Genomic DNA, 19,882 nt, shown 5'->3' with positions numbered 1-19,882 from the left:
TATATCGGCCCATTGGCTTGATAAGGTCACCAATGCGGGTCCACCCTCGGACCACCCTGATAATTGTCATGTGAACAAGGTCTAACTAGGTTTTACTCTTCTCAGAAATTAAATGTACAAAATGTTTTATAATTCTAATGAGGCGACGCAGATTAGACCACAAAAAAACTGACAGGGTTTGTGTGAGTACAAAACTCATGCAATGTTTTTTTTTGTTGTTGTTTTTTTTTTTAGCTCTACAAACAGAAATATTTTTAATGCATTAAATGCATGGAAAAGCTTTTATTCCAAGTCATTATACAGCATTTCTATTGTTTCAGCCATCATGAAATTATGACACAACGTATAGAACATCTGCGAGGCCCAAAATGTGAAAAAGTTATTGGTTTTTGTGTGGTATATAATCTATATAATAAATATATACTAACTGTAACAGTAAAAAAGCAAAAGCAAATAGGCCTGCCAAAGCACCTAAACACATAAACGAATAATGACGGTAATAAAACCCCCAAAACAAACAGGTGTGACACTAGCTTGTGTCTATCAGCGAAATGTGTGTGGGAAAGGAAGTCAGTCACTGTCCTAGTTCACTCTTACTGCACCTCTTACTAAGTGGAAAAGAGGGAAGAGGCCTTGTCACTTTGGATTTATGGGTTATAGCTGGAACAAAGGAAACCATGTGATGCACAGCATCTGAACCCAGCTTTTCACCAACCCCCCTTCCTCTACCCTCATTATTTTAGCATTAATGTGGAGGATGGTGAAATCAGGTCTACTGCCTTCATAATACCTTCTGGAGCCAGAGAGAAAGTCAGGCCTCAAGCCGAGACAGCAATTCCTACAAGTGTAGAAATTGTCCACAGGTAATGTCTCAGTGTAAGCAGTAACCTGTATTCACCTGACCAGTGAATTCCATAGAGCACTGGTCAATACGGGTGTGGCGGTAAAACACGCCAAAGGCACAGACATATACAAACGTTAAACTTATTACACATACAACCCACATGCACACATACCAATATACAGATATCATTTATTAAAATGTGCTTTTACTTCAGATACATATGTATTGCAGACCAAAGACTTCAGTGAGAAGAAAGTTTCCTTCAAGCTTCATATTTTAGATTAAGACTAATATTATTATATTAGGCCAGACTCAATATCATTCAAATAAGTCATATCTAAAGTGCTGTAAACAACTGGTTTAGTTACAAAGAATAGAGAAAACTAGACACTGACAGGAAAAGTAGGACAGAGCATGTTCTGGGAAAAGTAAAAACTTTACAAGATTAAAATACAGTGAATTAAAGCAGCTGACCTGGATTCCTGTTGCTTAGCTGTCTTTCAGTATTCTCATGCCTACCTTAACACACAAAAATCTTTCAGTTCCTCAAATACATTTGTTCTCATGACTAACACACCTTCATTATTTACATTTCCTCAACACATTAATCCAGTAGGTTTCAGAAAGACCTGCACTTCTCAAGTAGGGTATATACAGATAGTTTCCTCTTCACAAAGCATAAAAAATACCATGTAATTGACTTTGCACTAGTTTTACAGCCATAAGCTCTGCCTTTAGTGCCCCTCCACCATAGTCTAATAGGGGCATCCAGAAGAAAACCATGGGTTTTAATAATCAGCATAACATCAGTCTGTCAAACTGATAAAACTCAGAGATATATACTTCATATAAGCTTGCATTTTTAATACTTGGTTCCCCATTCATTTCTTTTTCTGCTGTCTTAACATTTTCCTCCGCTTTAGAATCATATCATGGAGTCTTTCCAGTCCCTCTTTCAGACCATCACCTATTATGGCACAGGTTGGCTGTAAATGCCACGGCGTGCTGGCTCCCAGTTCTCCAAGTGCCAGCATCTTCTCAATTTCTGCTGTGGAAAGAGAGTGCCTAAGGTCCTGCTTGTTTGCAACAATCAGCACAGGTACACCATGAGTCTCTGAGGAACGTGTAATTTTGTGCAGTTCTGTCTTGGCCTCCTCCATCCTCTCAGCATCCACCGAATCCACTACGAACACAATGCCGTCCGTGCAGCGAGTATAGGACTTCCAGAGCGGACGGAGCTTCTCCTGACCACCAACATCCCAGAAGTGAAAAGTCACTGTTCTGGAGCCTCCGAGTGCTACTTTTACTTTCTCTGCATTGAATCCTTTAGTGGGAACGGTGTTCACAAATTCGTTGAACTGCAGTCGGTAGAGCACAGTGGTTTTCCCTGCCGAGTCCAGACCCAACATAGCAATGTGGACAGACTTGAAAAAGGGAAGATTTGAAAACATGGCAGACTGATCTGATATTCCGTTCCCCATTTTGTCCTCTGGTGTGGTATCAGATGAACCAGTGAAGATCCATATCTTTACCCAGATCACTGCTGCTGCTCATGCTCACAGAGATTCTTATGAAAGAGAAAGAAAGAAGGTCACTTCTGCATACAATGATATACAGACACAAATAACAGGTACTAGCACTGGCCGTGAGACTCACGCAATTGGCTCTAATCTCACTGCACACTTGCCCTCTCACGAATTTCCATTATATTTCCAAGAGCCTCTCCCATGTTCCTTACTGTAGTCAGTACACATATGCACTTTATCGAGCTGGAATTTCTGTACTGTATGTACCTCAGAACTACAGTACTCACTGTATCTATACTAGCCAGCTATCTCCATTGCACCTCCTTTTACTTGCAGTTTGTCTCAGCACTGCCCATTTTATATTCTTTGCTTCTACATATACAAACACATAAATAGGATATTTTTTCAATATTCATTTTAATGTTTTATGTTTGTTTGACAACCGTCTGTGCAGCGAGTGTAGGACTTTCAGAGTGGACGGAGCTTCTCCTGACCACCAACATCCCCGAAGTTCATCCACACTGTTCTGGAGCCTCTGAGTGCTACGTTTACTGTACCAAGAGTGCTACTTTTATCGTACTGTACTTTTTCTCTGCACCAAGAGAAACCTGGTGCAGGTACTTCTGGGTACTCCAGCTTCTCCAGGTACTTTGAATGAAGAGTCTTGATTCTGTTTTGAACCATCCCTCGTTTCCCTCTAAACTAATCTCCAGATGAATCAGACTACTTATCAACTTTCCTACAGTCGTCCCTCCAGATCTCAGTGATTACTCACAGTCTGGACATGGTGCGAACCTGCCCCCCTGTATGACAGCCACTACCTGTAAATAACCTGTAAATACTTCTATTATTTATTGTGCGCAAGGTAAAGGTAAAGGTGTCACTGTGTACAGCGAAATGTGTCCTCCGCATTTAACCCATCTGGTAGTGAACACACACTCACACACACATGTGTTAGGGGCAGTGAGTACACACACACACCCAGAGCGGTGGGCAGCCAACTCCAGCGCCCGGGGAGCAGAGAGGGTAAAGGGCCTTGCTCAAGGGCCCAACAGTGGCAGCTTGCCGAGCCCGGGAATCGAACCCACAATATCCCGGCGCTCTAACCGCTGAGCCACCACTGCCCCTAAAGTAACTCCTGTATAGTGTAATCTATCTACGTTTTTGTAACTGAGTGTCTGGCTATCCCTTTCTGCTGTGACACCGAGAATATCCCCGCTGTGGGACTAATAAAGGATTATCTTATCTTACCCATTACCCCCATCCTTGCCTGGCCCACCTGGGACTGGACCAAACTGAATCTCAAATTCAGCTAAATAAACTGCAGCAGTTGGCAGGACTGGATTTACCTTAATTCAGCATATACCTGAATACCTGGATACCTACATTCAGGATTAGGGATCATCTCACCTGCTGACATGGCAGAAGGAGCCACGGATCATCACTAACCTATAGCAGCTAGTTAGAGATAGATAACTCACTCACCCAAGACTTGCTCAGTGGGGGCAACGTGCGTTTGACAATAACTGCGTTGAAATACTCTGCTAGTTAGCTGGCTGGCTAGCTTCGTACTGACACAACACGTGTGTATCTTGTATTTAGACTGATTTAAAGATTTAAAGTTAGTCAGCCATCACCCTGAACAATTACATCGCAACGCTAAGCTAGTGCGAGCTAACTATCTACCCTGACGAGCTGGAGAGCGACCAGCCTAACGATCTCCGGGGTCCACCAGCTAACGCCACAACGCGTCTTACTGAATGAGCCGCAACAGGACGTTAAGAAGAGGAAGTCACAAATGAAGGACTGTTTTTCCACTCACCACAGGAACTTTTATTGTGGGTGAAAAGTTTTCAGAGACCAGCTCTTCGCCTCCACGCCGCAGCACCGCTCCGACCACACTGAAGCGACTCGACCGCGGACGCGCATCCGCTCATGTGTTTACCTTTGAAATGATTGGCGGACACGCGGTGACGCAAGAGGCCAGTCATGTAGTTACAAAGGGCTGAACTGCCTTATTAATAATAATAATAATAATAATAATATTAATAATAATAATAATAATAATAATAATAATACGTCTATTTAATAATAATGTCCTATTATAATAATAATGTCTAATAATGTAATATATGCTTATCTTTATGGGTGAGGTAAAATATTATATATATTAGATATATGTCTACTATTTGTGTATGTTCATATGTTCATACTATATATATATATATATATATATATATATATATATATATATATATAAAGGTAAACATAATATAATTCTAATAATGTAATATATGCTTATCTTTATGGGCGAGGTAAAATATTATATATATTAGATATATGTCTACTATTTGTGTATGTTCATACTATATATATATATATATATATATATATATATATATATATATAAAGGTAAACATAATATAATTCTAATAATGTAATATATGCTTATCTTTATGGGCGAGGTAAAATATTATATATATTAGATATATGTTTACTATTTGTGTATGTTCATATATATAAATATTAGTACTAATATACTAATAATAATGCTTATCTTTATGGGTGAGGTAAAATATTAAGATATATATCTACTATTTGTGTATGTATATATATATATATATATATACACATAAAGGTAAACATAATATAAGGTGTTGCTCGTGCCTTTTTCACAAAAATATGACTATATCCACTGCACCATGTGCCAAGCATTTTTACAACATTTAAAATCCCAGCTATTTTAGCCTATGTAAGGCTCATAAAAGGCACAGCACAAAGGCTGTCTATCAATATATTTTGTATGTATATATATATTTGTATATATATATATATATATACATATATATATATATTGTTTCTCAGATTATATTCTGTCTCATACTTGTCTTCTGTGTGTATATTGTGTGTACATTACTGTAGTTATGCTTATGCCGATATATTTTATAATATATTATATAATGTTTACTTCAACTAAATAATTTTGTGTATCTTTAGTTTTGTATATTAGTGTCATAATTTACTTGCAAGCGAGCTGATATGTTCTTCAGTGTGTAATAAAGGTCAGGACCCACCTGTGGATTCTGTAAAAGACTTGGAAATGACTGTAAAGACTGTGAGCATTATTATTATTATTATTATTATTATTTACATTTTAGCACTGTTTTGATATCTGCTTACAAAAGAGACCAATATATAGGACTGAGGGAACGAGTGAAGCCTATACTGGCAGGTTGTATGTGAACAAATTAAAATAAACACATTGGTTATAAGTCATTTCCAATAGGTTTTTAATCAGTGGTGTTTAGTTAGTAAAAATTTGACCACATTTGTTTATGGATATTCTATTTGACCATCTCTATCCCTTCTGTTATGCAGGATAATATCCATGCCATAAAAGCAAAGACCACTGTAGGACCACTGGGAAGACAATACATCAGCCGCTCATCTTTGAAACGATTTTGTCTGAGATGACTGAAAAACATATGTTCTTCATCAGTAAACATTATTGTTTCATCCAAGACCTGCTGAGCTTCTCTTCCAAGCGGTCCAGAAAAGCGCTGTGAACCCTTCTCCTGCGCCGATGCCTCTGCAAAAAGAGGAGAAATATGAGAGTCATCATCGCAAGGCAAAGCAGCTCTTATAGAGTGCTGCAGTTGACTTCTTACAATGTTACAAAAACATTGATGTCCTCTCTGGCCTTCTGACTTGGCTATGCTTTACACAACATTAAATAAAGGATGACGGTGAGAAGTTTGTCCAAGGTAGACCCACATCTCTAATCTAGGTGTTCATAATTAATCCGAGCTATGCGTTAATCAAGTACCTGCACTTTACTCATTCACAATGTAGTAGCTGGTTGATTTCAGAGCCTATGTGTTTAAATAATGAATGAACTGTGATCTACAGTCTGTGCTCAGTGCACTCAAGCACATACTCCACTCACTGTGTATGAAGCTGACTTAGGTGGCCAAGGGGACTTCGGCAGCATGAGTTTGGGATCCCACTTGGGTTCTGCTGGTTTGAAGGTGTTCATTTTCCTTGTTTCCATCGTCTGTGGAAGCCTTGGTTCAACAATTCCTGTTATTTAATATCATAAATCTGAGATGAGTCTTTTTATCCTGTCTGTTGTTCACTGAATTCATTGAATTCATATTTAAGCAGTGTTCACTGTTAAATTCAAATTTCACCATTTTCCCCCTTACCCTAAATGTCCAGCCTTGGCAGGATACACTATATGGCCACTATTTTTGTGGATCTCTTCTAATGAATGCTTTCAGCTACAGTTCTGCCAATATAATAGGACTCTCTAGTGCAGATAAACATGAACCTATTGGCAACATGCCTAATGCTAGGCCTGGGCTAGAGGGGTGTAAAGCCTCCCAGCATTGAGCTGTGGAGCAGTGGAACTGTGTTTTCTGGAATGATGGATGCTGCTCTATCCAATACAGTTGGGATGAGTTGGGGAGTTGGGGATGAGGTGGGCCTGTGATCATCCAACATCCTGACCTCACTGACACTCTTCTTGCTGAATGTATCAAAATCTTCACAGCAATGTTCCATAATCTAGCAGAAAGACTTATCTGCACAGTACAGAGAGTTACACCAGGATAGACTATTTTAATAACCCTGATTTTGGAAGAAGCCATGATTGAGCAAGTGTCCCAAACCTTTGTCCATATGGTAGGCTTCAATATACACTGATGATCATTAGCCTTTTAGATACATTTGATTTTCAGTGAACCACTTCATTTAAAGCTCTGCTAACATATGATATGAGATCCTTAGGGGGAAAAATAAGCTTACTTGCTTCCAAGAACTGAGACTTAAAGTTCAAATTTCCAGGATCCTTTTCAATGGTGGTCACCATATCAGGCAGGTCTTCAGCACACTGCAGTCAAACAGAAACCCAGATCAAATGCTCTTAAACATTGCCATCTAGTGTCAGTGTGGTACACTAGAGTAGAGACTACACTGAACTTACAGGTCTGAAATCGTGGAGCTTTGGGTCTTTGTAAGGAGCGCTAGGAAACTGTCCGGACTTCACAAACAGTAGCTTTAACTCCAGGAGGCCAGGTGGTTTATATGAGGTGATAAATGATGGTTCTTCCATCTTCTTTTCCAGGTTTGGTAAAACAACTGGAGATGTTTCTGGCAAACCCTCTTTGAGTACGGCCGGGTTGAGGGTTTTCTTCTTAATCCGTGGCAAGCTTATAGACCTGTACAGTTTCAGGCTGAAGTCGGGAGGCTTTATGTTCCACAAGTCAGGCTGACTGGCGGTTGTATTCAGAAGGACCAGCCTATGGCCACGGGTGGAGATAAATTTTTGATTGGCTGAGAACAGAAGCTTTCTGTTGAAGTGAATGGATGTTCCTGAATCCAATATATGTGCAGAACCCATTGTTGCTTGCATGCTATCCTGGAGCCAATCAGCAGAAAAACATTGAGTGTCAATGAAATGTTCTTAGCAATAAAAACAACATGGAACCATTACGATAAAAGAATGATTTTGGAGAACTGCTGTGAGAATTTGATTGCATTCAGCAACAAGAGCATTAGTGAGGTCAGGATGTTGGATGATCTCCACCCCACCTCCTCAGCTCATCAAAAGTATTGGATGGAGCACCATCATTCCTGAGAACACAGTTCCACTGCTCCACTGCTTCACAGCTCCACAGTTTTTTATACCCCTCTAGCCCACACCTGGCATTAGGCATGGTGCCAATAGGTTAATGTTTGTCTGCTCCAGAGAGTCCTATTCTATTGCCATTACCTCGCTACAGGGACTAGACAAACTGTATGTGTGTGCATTTGCACATCTGTGTCAGCAATGGGTGCAGCTTAAACTAGCTGAATGCTTTCATTAGAAAGGGTGTCCACAAACATTTGGACATATCAAACATTTGGACAGTGCATAATCACATGATAACATTCAAGTAATACGAAATTCACAATAATACACAACACACGATAATGATTTGTGATTGGCCTATTCATGCTGAATACTACCCAATCCTGGTCAGTTACAAATGACCATAAGTCTAAAGATTTTTCTAACCCAAAAAGTGACTGCGGACCTCAAACAAGGTCATTTCTTTAAAAGTAAAGTTGACCTACCCCAGTTTCAGGCATCTGTCAGTCAAGCAGTATTTAGGGAGCGGGGAGTTGAAGCTTCTGCACAGCAAAGCACAGCATGGGGCGTGGAGTACAATACAAAGGTTGCTAGGAGGCTCAAGGTTGGAGCCCCTACACAGAGAATAGAATTGTGGGAAAGGCTCAGTGGGGAGACTGTCAAGAAAATGAAGGAATGTCCCAATCCTAACCATCGACCATGTGCAAAGACAAGTTTAAGTGCGAGTGAAGGAAACTGACATGTAGCTAGTGTTTTTCACCATTATGAGCACCTCCATCAGTTCACGAGCACCATTTAGGCTAATTTCAGATGAGAACCATTAGAGGGCGGCAGAAGACTCTTCCCAGCTCTGCACTGTAGACCTTTAGCATGTCAGAAGATGTTGTTGAGTTTAGCTTACCAAATTAGTATTACTGAGGACACACTGAGGACAATGTGTTTAGGTGTCCATTACATTTACAGATTTAGACTGATTGTGTGACAGGGGTGTAGCTAGGATATTAGGGACCCCTGAACCCCACTAAACTTACACAAGTCCAAATATTTGTGGACACTTCTTCAGGTGAATGCCTTACTACTACTTTAAGTTGCACCCATTGCTGACACAGGACTCTCTGGAGCAGATAAATACAAACCTATTGGCACCCTTCCTAATGCCAGGCGTAGGCTAGAGGGGTATAAAGCCCCCAGCATTGAGCTGTGGAGCAGTGGGACTGTTTTCTTTGGAATGAGTTGGGGATGAGGTGGGGTGGTGATCACCCAACATCCTGACCTCACTAACGCTCTTGTCCCTGAATGCAATCAAATCCTCACAGCAATGCTGTAAAATCTAGTAGAAAGCTTCTTTCTCAAGAACCCTTTTTAAGAGTGTAGACATAAGACAGGAACAGAGGCTAAAGTCTCTTCATAGGCAGTTCAGTCAATAGGTCAAGGGTCACACCTGGGTTTTTATTGGGTTAGAGCTTAAGTGGGAGTCCAATCCTGGGACAAACACACATCTGCTTGTCACGTCAGAAATGCGGGTTTAGTGGTGATCAGTTTTTTGGGCTCTTTCAAAGAGCTGATTGGAGGTAAAGTGCAGCTTGAACCTGAGCCGGGAATCAGGCCTCTGGCCTCTGACTCACTGCAAAGATAAGATATAGCAGATTCCCACAACCTTTCAAAGCCTTTTGCTTCTTGCTAGAGCTGGACGAACCATGGCTTTAGTTGATGTCCTCAGACTTAGGCAAGCATATGATGTACTTATGTGTGTTTCTTTGAGAGTCTGAAAACACAGCTACTGGAAAACGCTCCCAGGTCGACCTGCTTGTGAAGCGAGAGAGGAAGAGAAGAGGAAAGGAAATAATCTACAATAGTAGACACACTGGGATTCAGTCTTATGATTGACATATTGTATCTTGAGGCTGGGAAAATGGTTCCAGTGTTCACCAACTGACATAAACCAAGCTAATATACTGTAATGGCAAAAGGTGGCTAAAGAATGACCATGTCTAATTCAGTTCATTAATGCACACAATGACCTTCAAAATGGAAGGATGGAAGAAAGCTTTTCTTATATCTATATAGGTGAGCTATATAAAATAAACCCATGTGCTGTTGTGAGGCATTCTTTTCTGTCTGGAAAGGCTTCCTATAACTGCCAAAAGCATCATGATTGTGTTACATTATGCTAAACATATCGTTCATGTGATGCAAAATTTTTTATGTTGTATCGGATGCTTCTAAATGACTTGAATCTTTACATTGACTTCCATTGAACATTAAGAAGTTTTTTTCCATTTTAGAGACAGAAGGTTTTTGCATGACAGTGTCAGTATATCCATTCATGCAACAAAGGTCTTGTGTACTGCAGCCAGTTAGGTACTATAACCTCATATCATGGCACTCTGGCATTGAGATTTAAGAAAAGTCCCTTGGATTACACACACACACACACACACACACACACACACACACATATATATATATATATATATATATATATAGACACACACATATGGCTGCCCTGAATTGCGCCTCATTTAGAAAGTGCTTCTTATAATGTCACTGTCAATGGGCGGGGTTAAACTGCTGCAGGCTGAATAGCAGGATGTATATAAATGTGTTGGTTTTTGTGACATCACAGGAACAATGAATATAGGATATAGGACATTCACATTACCTGGCTGAAGCGACTCAAATCTGACCTTCTGCCTTAATGTGGCACATATCTGAGCTGTGTGGACATGTTAAATCTTTTTGACTCAGCTTTGAGCCACTTTCATTTGTGGTCCTAGGTCAGATCATATCCACTTTGTGGGCATGTGACATGAATGTGAACGATCAGCTCGGATTTGATGGACCTGGGCTAAAACTCTTTTTGATTGAAAATTGATTAAGAACTTGTAATGTGAATGTAGCCTTAAAACAGGCTGTTTGTGCCCATATTTAATTTGTATATGGACGGTCTGGTCTGAGTGGAGAACTGTGTTTTGGGATTTACAGACAGCAATGGGAATTAGATTTCCATACAATGAGCTCTTTAATGTTTTGTATCTTTGGACATGTCAGTGCATCCAGCTCGTACCTCTGTGTGTTGCTATGTAGGAGGGTTTAGGATGACTTTGCCATTGTACTGGACAGAAAAGTTTCTTAGCAACAAGGACTAACAGAACAGGCAGGGCATTGTCTGCCTGTGTGTGTGTGTGTGTGTGTGTGTGTGTGTGCCAGTATTGAAACTTTTCCTTTCATTTGAAAGGCCTGTCTGAAAGAAACGATGCCACCAGTCAATATGAATTATGGGTTAATGTGTTTGGGAAAGTGCAGTCAGTGGAGTAATGAATATGATGTTAGAATATGATGAATAAAGATGAAATAATCTCCTGTATGTAGAGCTGAATGGACATGTCCATCCATCCAACATCCATTTGACTTTGTACTCATAGGGAGAAACTTAGCTTTTTGCATTATCCCCACTTTCTTGCTCAGGTTTTGCTTTCTCAAATGATGCAGGTAAAAAAAAACTATCAGCCGGTGCTTTCCCTTCTAATGTGTGTTCAGCAGAGGTAGAGCAGTTTCTTTTCGGGGGGGAGCTGACAATGGGGAAAACAGATGGTAAAAGGCTAGCATTGGCTTTTAGTCTAGCACAGATCCTTGTTTTCCTCTTCCACATTTGTTCTGTTGCATGCTGAGTTTCAGCTGCTCTTCTGCGAACACTGGCACAGGAAAGGCTGTGGTTAGGAGGCCTGGTTCACACAGCAACCAGTATTCCCGTAGCTAGCCGGGTCTGGAGGTGAAGAGCTGCTTTGGTGCGTCAACAACAATTCAGGACTTTCCTGAAGAGGCCATCGTGATGTGCTGTTTCCCCAGCTTTAACTAGGGCTTTCGCTGGTGGACTGGGTGTATGTGAAGTTTAGGGGTGTAAATTTGACAAGTCAAGACTGGTACGAAACAGTGGGCTTTTGGAATTAGTCCGTTTTTTCAGCTCTATTTAGGTTATGCTGGATTTTATTTAAATTTAAAGGAGTGAAACAGTATTTGAGGTTCATGGTATGTCAGATTACTGCCATTTACTGAACTCCTATTATTCAGTTATGCCAAAGTAAATAGTTTGATATTCAAGGATCCTTTAAACAAAACCCTTTAACCTTAAAAAGCCTGGGCAGGTGGGCCGAAAGTGTGATTAGCCCCACCAGTTTCTACAGAAGTCCTTGTAGTTGCTGAGTGTGTACGCCATGGTGTGTAATAAGCCTTGTTAAGTGTGTTAAGTGGTTAAAATAGTGCAAACACCTAGGTTGGTATGAGCTATGCAGTCTGTGTTCTCTGTATCTGGGCTATTATAAGCCTTACAGTATAACAACTGTGTCTGTGAGCGTCTAATTATGACAAATCAGTGCACTTTCATTTTGATTACGATTTGATAGTGTGAACAGTGTGAAACAGGCATGTAATTAATTCTGTTCAGTGTATAAACACCTCTCAGTCACAGAACAGATGGCTGCACTCAGATATCAGTATTCATCCCGTGAATGTTATTCACATCTCAGAGAGGCAGTGGGACAGCCCTGATAAAAACACTTTAACAGATGCTTTCTGGTTATCTGACTCCTTCGCATGGCATAGGCATCAAACCACAGACTGTGTTCAACCTTCTCATAGGGAACGTCTCTGTCTGCTCCCCAGTGTTGATACACACAGTCAAACAACGAGTGATCGATAGTGGATATGACCACAGCAAGAGGTCACTTGCTTCATTTTACAAAGCCTGACTATCCACATTTGATACGTTGTTCATTATTGATTTATTGAATTCATTTTAGCCTCTACAGCCGGACAGACACAGCATACAGTAATCCACTGTATCTGCTAGAGTACTAAAGCTGCTGAAAAACGCAGAGGAGGCTGTCATGCTTCGCCAAAGTCGCACTGTTTAACACACTCATATTTCCCCAAAAAGATACTATGAGACATGTGGTTTTCTCTTCAAAGGGCTCAAGCCTGAAAATGGTGCTGAATTAGGCTAAACATTAACCCTTATGCTTTCAGATTGGCTTCACATCCTCGTTGCTTTGGGTCCCGGAGATCCTGATGTTATAACTGGAGAACTGTCGACATGGGAGTTATGGGCAGCCGATGCTCATTGAGTCAATCAATGGAGGCCCCACCTTACAATTTAGAAGACTTACCACAGACAGGACACCTTCAGAGGTCTTACGGAGAGCTGGTTTGACGGCACAAGGGGGACCTACACAATATTAAGCAGGTGATATAAATATACATATACATAATATGGATAAAAGTATTGGGACACATCTTATTGATTGAATTCAGTCCTGTTTCATTCCGTCCCATTGCCACATGTGTATAAAATCAAGCACACATTAGTGAAAGAATGGGTCTTTCTCTAGCACTCATTGAACTCCAGTGTAGAACTGGAGGAAATAGGACCCCATAATTGCAAGTCAGCTGGTGAAATTTCTGCCCTCCTAGATATTCCATCATCAGCTGTGAGGGGTATTATTGTGGAAAAGTGTAAGCATTTAGGAACCACAGCAACTCAGCCTCAAAGTGTCAGAAGCAGGGTCTCCGAGTGCTGAGCTCAGAGCATAATTCAGAAACGTCTCCAACACTCTGCTGCCTCAACAACTGCAGAGCTCCAAACCTGCTGTTAGATCTGCAAAGTAGGACCAACTCTATATTAATGGATTGTTAACATATTGATTAGAATCGGACACAGTAAAGGCTGCTGGAGGTGTAATAGTTGGTGTGGCGCAATAGGTAACCCCGCTACCCGCCAGCGAGCTACCACACCATGTGGAAGACTGGGGTTCGATTCCTGGTCTGGGTGACTGTAATGTGCTACACCAATAAGAGTCCTTGGGCAAGACTCCTAACACTACATAAGCCCTCCTCTGTAATAGGAATAACCTCGTAAGTCGCTCTGGATAAAGAGTGTCAACTAAATGCCATAAATGTAATGTGTAGGGGTCCCAATACTTTTGTCCACATAGTCACTGTCCCGCAGAAACCTGTTTCTCCAAAATGTCAATTTTACAGGAGAAAAACTTCAATGGAAGTCAATGTAAAAAGATTTCTGAGCCCTTCTATTGGTCCATTCATCATAATTGATTGACACAGTGTAGAGAGTGAGTACATGCACAGGTGTGTACGGGTTATTTTGGGAGGTTGTTTAGAGCCCTCAACACCAATCACAGGGGCAGGGGGCAAGAGAGGCAAGGTTCTCTCTTTCAATGTCTTCAATTCCAAATACTTTCATAAATAAAAATAACTGTAGCAACAGAATGAACACAAGGAGGAAATTAAAAAATCATTAATGTTAATAATTAATATTGCAATTTTAAATAAATAAATACATTGATAAAATGGTTTGTCAGGGTTTATCCCTATCGAGCCCCAGTCTACTGTCTGATTTAATACATGGTGAAATTGCTATGGATTTATAATAATATCATTGTTTTATTATGAGGTAAATGTTAAATGCTCTCCACCAGCTGACTGGGGGAGTTGAACTCTATCGCGGATAACTGAGAGCTGAGAGGAGCTGAGAGGAGCTGGGCTGCGTCTCCCTTCCACAGAGCTGTGTCGAGTCCGTTTATCGTAGATTTGCACGTTTATGAGACCTGTTCCTCGTCATTTCCCTCGTTAATCGCCTCGAGTCAGCTCGTTTAGACCGGGTGACTGCTCCTGGGGTGAGCTCCTTGCCCTCCGTGTCTGTCCGGGCGCTGAAGACCAGCAGACGTCGTGGTGAAGTTCGGTAGGAGCCGCAGCGGGTCGACAATGTGGCTGGATTACATCTGCCTGACCGCGGTCCTGTACACAGCTCACCTCTCTCAGGCAGGTAAGGTTGATCGTTCAGCTGTTCGACTGTGCTTTTAAAGCCCCGGGATCTTACAGGGTAGTGCTGTGGAGGCTGTGTTGAGGGTAGACTAGACTATAACATGCCATACGGTCGACTACACTCTCCTAGTGCTGGACAGTGGGGTTATTAAAGCTCAATATCACGATATTTCCTCAGTATTTCCACGGTATTACAGCTTCAGACGATATGCAGAGTTAGATTTATTAAAATGATATGATATTGATATGGATATATATATATATATATATAGAATGAATTATTTTGGATACCAAGTCTGAATGAGACTGACCTGTTTTATGGGTATTATGTGCACTACCAGTCAATATTTGCACAGATGTGATGGAATATGCTTGTTTATCATATTAGAGACATGTTTATGTAAAGGCTTTTGCTTTACATTTTATTTTAAAACAAGTTAAAGGCAAAGAACCTAAGGTTCAACTGCTTTGCTGACAACAAAAATGCACTATATTATTGCTGTCTTGCAAAACCTTGTATCTCCATTTTTTTTGTAGTGAAAGAAGGGGTGGTTCTTAGGAGCTCACTGAATTCCAGCATGGTTCTGAATGTAATAGGAGCCACCGCTGCAACTCGCAAAGTCACTTTGTGAAGTTTCATCCCTTGATCCCTAGATCTTCCACCATCAGCTGTGAGGGGTATTATTGAAAAGTGAGCCACAGAGAGCTACAGAGCCACAAAGTGTCAGACCATGTGAAGTTACAGAGCCAGGGAGCAGAAATGTCTCAGAAGCTCTGCTGACTCAATAACTGCAGAGCTCCAAACCTGCGGTTAGAGCTGCAAAAGGGGACCAACTTCTTATTAACGTATTGAAACGTCTGGTAAAAAACTTGTATCTTCATGTTTGCAGTTTTTCACTTTTTGGAATCTGTTCAAATTAATCGTCAATTACATTGGGACATAACTGCATGATAAATGACCTAGCTAGAAAAACGCTCCAAAATGACTTCATCAATCAATGAATTTCAGAGGTGCGTCCCAATTCCATACTAATCAGTAATACTGTGTAGTTTTATGTAGAGTATATATTATGTAATATAGATCAAATTGTCTAAATTGACTATACTCAAATGTCAAAGATGCGTACATATAAAACAACAAAACTGTGCCCTAATCACTGTATGATGATCTACTTTGGGGTTTCACCATTTTGCCATAGTGCAGAATTTTAATAATACACTGTAATACACTTTAATACACAATCCCACAATGCACTGCAATAAATGGTTTACAAACAATGTATACACAAAATTCATTGCATTGTTGGTTTAAAGATTCACGTTCAGCTTTTCTGAGGAAGATTTGCTTATGCTTGTGTGATGCAATTTACTCTGTGTCCGAAATCGTTTACTACCGGTTCGAATTCTGTCCCCTATAATAGTGCTCTGTATAGTGATCTGGATGTTGGCGTGCAGGGGATAGTGCACAGTAGGGCACAGCTTTGGACACAGCTTTTGAGTGTAGTTTAGATGGACACTATTATGCCACAATGCAATGGGAAACAGCATGTATATTGTCAAAGCAATGCCTTGTCACTTTCTGTTTTCTTCCCATTTTATGTACTAATCTGCCAAACCCACGCTATTACAATTAGTATGCAGTATAAACCTTACAGTATTACTGTGTAGTAAACAATTTGGACACAGCCAGTGTAAGTCATTCTTACATTCTTTCCAATCTTCAGAAAAAATCTGACACAATTTAAAGAGTATAATATGATGATGTAAAAGAGCAGTGAAAATGTGAGGTTTTCTTCTGGTAAGATTGATATGGTTGGGGTATGAGATAAGACTGTATAACTTTAGGAGGGGAGAGAACTTTGAAAACTCAAATAACCCAAATGACCCAAATAGTTCCATTTGTGCTGCCTTTGTAAACATTAATACCAGAGGAGGACGGGTCCCCCTTGTGAGTCTTGGCTCCTTCCAAGGTTTCTTCCTCCAGCTCTGAGGGACTTTTTCCTTGCCACTGTCGCCGTTGGCTTGCTCACTGGGGGTCTTTGATCCACCATGTCTTACGTTATTTTCTTCTTTCTTCTCTGTCTCTGTCTTTTATTAATCACTATTTATGTAAAGCTGCTTTGTGACGACAACAGTTGTAAAAAGCTATACAAATAAATCTGACTTGACTTGACTAATACAGATATTGGGTTAAAATATTATTAGACAGTGTTTCAGACTTAATAGCATTCTTCATTCTTCATTCTTCATGTAGGAAACAAATGTTCCTCCAGCCAAGAAACTCCAGCCCTAACTGCCATAGTTTGTTTTGATATTCATTAGGGGCTAATCTTTACATCTCTTTTTCATAAAGTTTTGCTGTATTGCAGGAGCTTGTGTTTACATCCCCCTCCATCATTACTACTAATTGTAGATTGTTGAGGTGTATAATGACTTTGTTAGCACTTAATCAGACTGCTGAGGTACACATGAATATGAATTATTACTTTAATTCATATTCATGTTGGGTTTGGCTTGCTTTAGCCGGAACATGTGGTTTAAGCTCAGATATTTTTGGATATTTTCAGATTGTTGGGTTCTTTTCCTTGTCTATGGAAGGAGATATATGAAGATATCAATTCAGCTTAAAATAATAAGAGGGAATAAAATACAGTTTTATTTTGTGCTTGTTTTTAAACAGTTTTTACTGAGTTCCTTTAAACACCTTCAAACGTGCTGCTTTGAGGTTCTGTCCCTCATGACCTGAGGTAATCCCTCAGTGAATACTCCTCTCTCTCCATCAGCATGTTGCGGTCCAGGCCTAGCTTAGTGACTCTAGCTGCCTGCTTCCTCTTACGCTGGGCTTTCCTCCTCATCTCCTCTCGCTCCTCCCGCTGCCACATTGTGATAGGTCTGGACCTATCACAGTGTGGCACAATGCTTTAATGAGGTCTAGACCTCATTGGCACAAGTGACGGATCCATACAGACGCTCTGGCGGGAAACGTCTGTATCTTCCTTGGCACTCTCATCGCATCTCTTTCAGCACATGGTGCCTGCGAGAACATTGTGGAGCTTGACACCTCTCTAGTGTGAGAATCAGCACTACGTTTTGAAGAAGAGATGAATGTCTCTGGAGGTGGAGCTAGAGATGTTGGCTTCAGGATGTTGGTTATCAAGGTTTGTTTTATGCTGTAGAGGTTCTTGAAGGTTGTCAGCTGTTCCTTTATTCACATGTGATGATGTTCCTCTAGGCTTGAAAGAGGTGTTTGTTAACAGTTTCACAGCTGTTGATATGACAGGCACTTCCACATATTGGCATCCAGGTTGTCTATGTTCAGGCAGCCAATGCAGCATTTGACCAGCCAGTAAAAATCCATTGGCTGGAATTGCTGCATAGGAATTGGACTGGAGGTGATGGTGAGTGTAGAGTTGATGATGACTGTAGTGGTAGTGAACATGGTGTTGCTGATGGTTTTCTGTGAAAGACATGCCAGACATAACCTAGCATAACTTTATCTGTTGACTAGACATGACTTTTGAGTTCTGCTCAGTTGAACGTGATAATTTGGGTGTAGTTTTGTGCAGTGCTTCTTTGTCCCGATAACTTACCGTCTGAATTTGAGCAGTGAAAATAAAGGATATCATGGAGATTTTGTAGATCTACTGTAGATGTCATGCCATAGCTGACGTATTCTCTCAGAAAAGGGAGCTGTGATGACACAGCAGTGTGTGAAACAGCACATTACTTTGCATTACTTCTATATTGGTAAGATTACAAATGTATTAAATCTAATAAAGGCAACTTGGCGCAGTAATACAGCATAACATTATCTGTTGACTAGACATAGGTGTTCAGTTCTGCTCGGTGAAGCATTATAGATTGGTAATCACATTTGAAGTTTTATTGTGTGCAGTGCTACTTTCTCCACATAACTTACCGTCTGAATTTGAGGGCTGAAAATGAAGGATCTCATGGAGATTTTGTGGAGCTACTGTAGAAGTCATACCATAGCTGCCATCTCTCAGAAAAGGGAGCTGTGATGGCACAGCAGTGTCTGAAACAGTACATAACAAATGCTTTAGTGTACACTTTATAATGCACAATTGGCCCCATGTCCAATGCCAGCTGAAGGCTAGAAGGGTATAAAGTCCCCCAGCATTGAGCTGGAATGATGGTTGGTGCTCTATCCAATACTTTTGGAATGAGTTGGGAAGTTGGGAATAAGGTTGTTGCTGAATGCAATCCTAGAGACAGCAGGATAAACACATTTTATTTATCCCTGACTTGAAGAAACAATGAGAAACAACAAGCCAGTGTCCCAATACTTTTGTCCACATCGAGTATTTTCATGTGTTTCATGCTTCATGTTGTCTTGCTGGCTGTGTATTTATGAAAATGTGTTTACTCTTAGCAGAGCCTCCTGAGTGCAGCCCAGATGGTCACACTGTTCTGCAGAACCCCTACAGGAGTACAAGCTTCACCTCTCAGCAGCTGCCCCAATCTGCCCTGCAGGAGAAGCTCATCTGTGACCACTCACTGGCCCCTGGGTGGTACCAGTTCCAGATCTTTGATAAACCGGCCCGTATGCCCACCAAATGTGTGGAGGTAGTATAAATGTGTTGGAAATGTTTCATTTGCCTCCTGCCAGGATCAAAAGCTATTATCAAATGATATTATTAAATGCTCTGTAGCATTACCTCACCCTCTTTTTCAGTGTACTGGTAAATTTAATCATTTTAATCTATTTTTGGAGCTTAGTTGTTAAAAAAGCACATTGTGGCTAATGATTAGAGCACAGATTCACAGTCAGAATGCTACAGCAGGGCCAAGGGGCAGGTACAGTATGCTTACTCAGTAGCATTTAACTTGGCTCTTTCCTGGCAAAGCATTGGTTTAATTTGCATTGCATTCCTGTCCTTTGACGTGATCATTGAGGCTTTGTCAGGAAACTGATGAGAGCATGTTACAGTGACGGTTCCAGAGGACATCAGTGATGGTTCAGGGCTGTTTCTCATTTAAGCACAGCAGTGGTGGCTCAGCGGTTAGAGCGCCGGGATATCG

At 40.8% G+C, this 19,882-nt stretch overlaps 3 protein-coding genes across 4 annotated transcripts in view; 1 reads left to right on the top strand and 2 right to left on the bottom strand.

Annotated features, from left to right (window-relative positions):
- Positions 1–327: 327 nt before the first annotated feature.
- arl4aa (ADP-ribosylation factor-like 4aa) lies at positions 328–4,282 on the bottom strand. The gene is made up of 2 exons (XM_072690991.1): positions 4,193–4,282; positions 328–2,411 (listed from the first exon to the last, which is right to left on the bottom strand). The coding sequence occupies exon 2, from the start codon at positions 2,323–2,325 to the stop codon at positions 1,726–1,728; it is 600 nt and encodes a 199-aa protein (XP_072547092.1). The 5' UTR covers positions 2,326–2,411; positions 4,193–4,282; the 3' UTR covers positions 328–1,725.
- Positions 4,283–5,636: 1,354 nt separating this feature from the next.
- Positions 5,637–8,554, bottom strand: c11h7orf78 (chromosome 11 C7orf78 homolog). Its single transcript, XM_072691306.1, has 5 exons — positions 8,488–8,554; positions 7,355–7,789; positions 7,177–7,261; positions 6,317–6,450; positions 5,637–5,959 (listed from the first exon to the last, which is right to left on the bottom strand). Exons 1-5 carry the CDS (start codon positions 8,500–8,502, stop codon positions 5,876–5,878), a joined length of 753 nt encoding a protein of 250 aa, XP_072547407.1. The 5' UTR covers positions 8,503–8,554; the 3' UTR covers positions 5,637–5,875.
- Positions 8,555–14,598: 6,044 nt separating this feature from the next.
- The window catches only part of vwde (von Willebrand factor D and EGF domains), a 31,875-nt gene continuing 26,591 nt past the window's right edge, over positions 14,599–19,882 (top strand). The window contains exons 1-2 of one of the 2 annotated variants that reach the window (XM_072691642.1): positions 14,599–14,840; positions 19,233–19,426. In XM_072691642.1, the coding sequence (XP_072547743.1) occupies positions 14,780–14,840; positions 19,233–19,426 (255 nt within the window). In that variant the 5' untranslated portion in view covers positions 14,599–14,779. The remainder of the gene's footprint in view (positions 14,841–19,232; positions 19,427–19,882) is intronic. The other variant, XM_072691643.1, reaches the window with a different exon arrangement.

Source organism: Salminus brasiliensis, chromosome 11, assembly GCF_030463535.1.
Source record: "Salminus brasiliensis chromosome 11, fSalBra1.hap2, whole genome shotgun sequence".
In the NCBI taxonomy this organism is placed as follows: domain Eukaryota; kingdom Metazoa; phylum Chordata; class Actinopteri; order Characiformes; family Bryconidae; genus Salminus; species Salminus brasiliensis.
This window is presented reverse-complemented; position numbering and strand designations above follow the sequence as displayed.

Excerpts from the sequence above, each read along its gene's own strand:
- arl4aa (XM_072690991.1), bottom strand. The coding sequence starts at position 2,325 with ATGGGGAACGGAATATCAGATCAGTCTGCCATGTTTTCAAATCTTCCC.
- c11h7orf78 (XM_072691306.1), bottom strand. Across the intron at positions 7,262-7,354 it reads AGCTCCACGATTTCAGACCT|TGTGCTGAAGACCTGCCTGA; the intron begins GTAAGTTCAGTG and ends GTTTGACTGCAG. Across the intron at positions 5,960-6,316 it reads CTAAGTCAGCTTCATACACA|AGGCATCGGCGCAGGAGAAG; the intron begins GTGAGTGGAGTA and ends CTCTTTTTGCAG.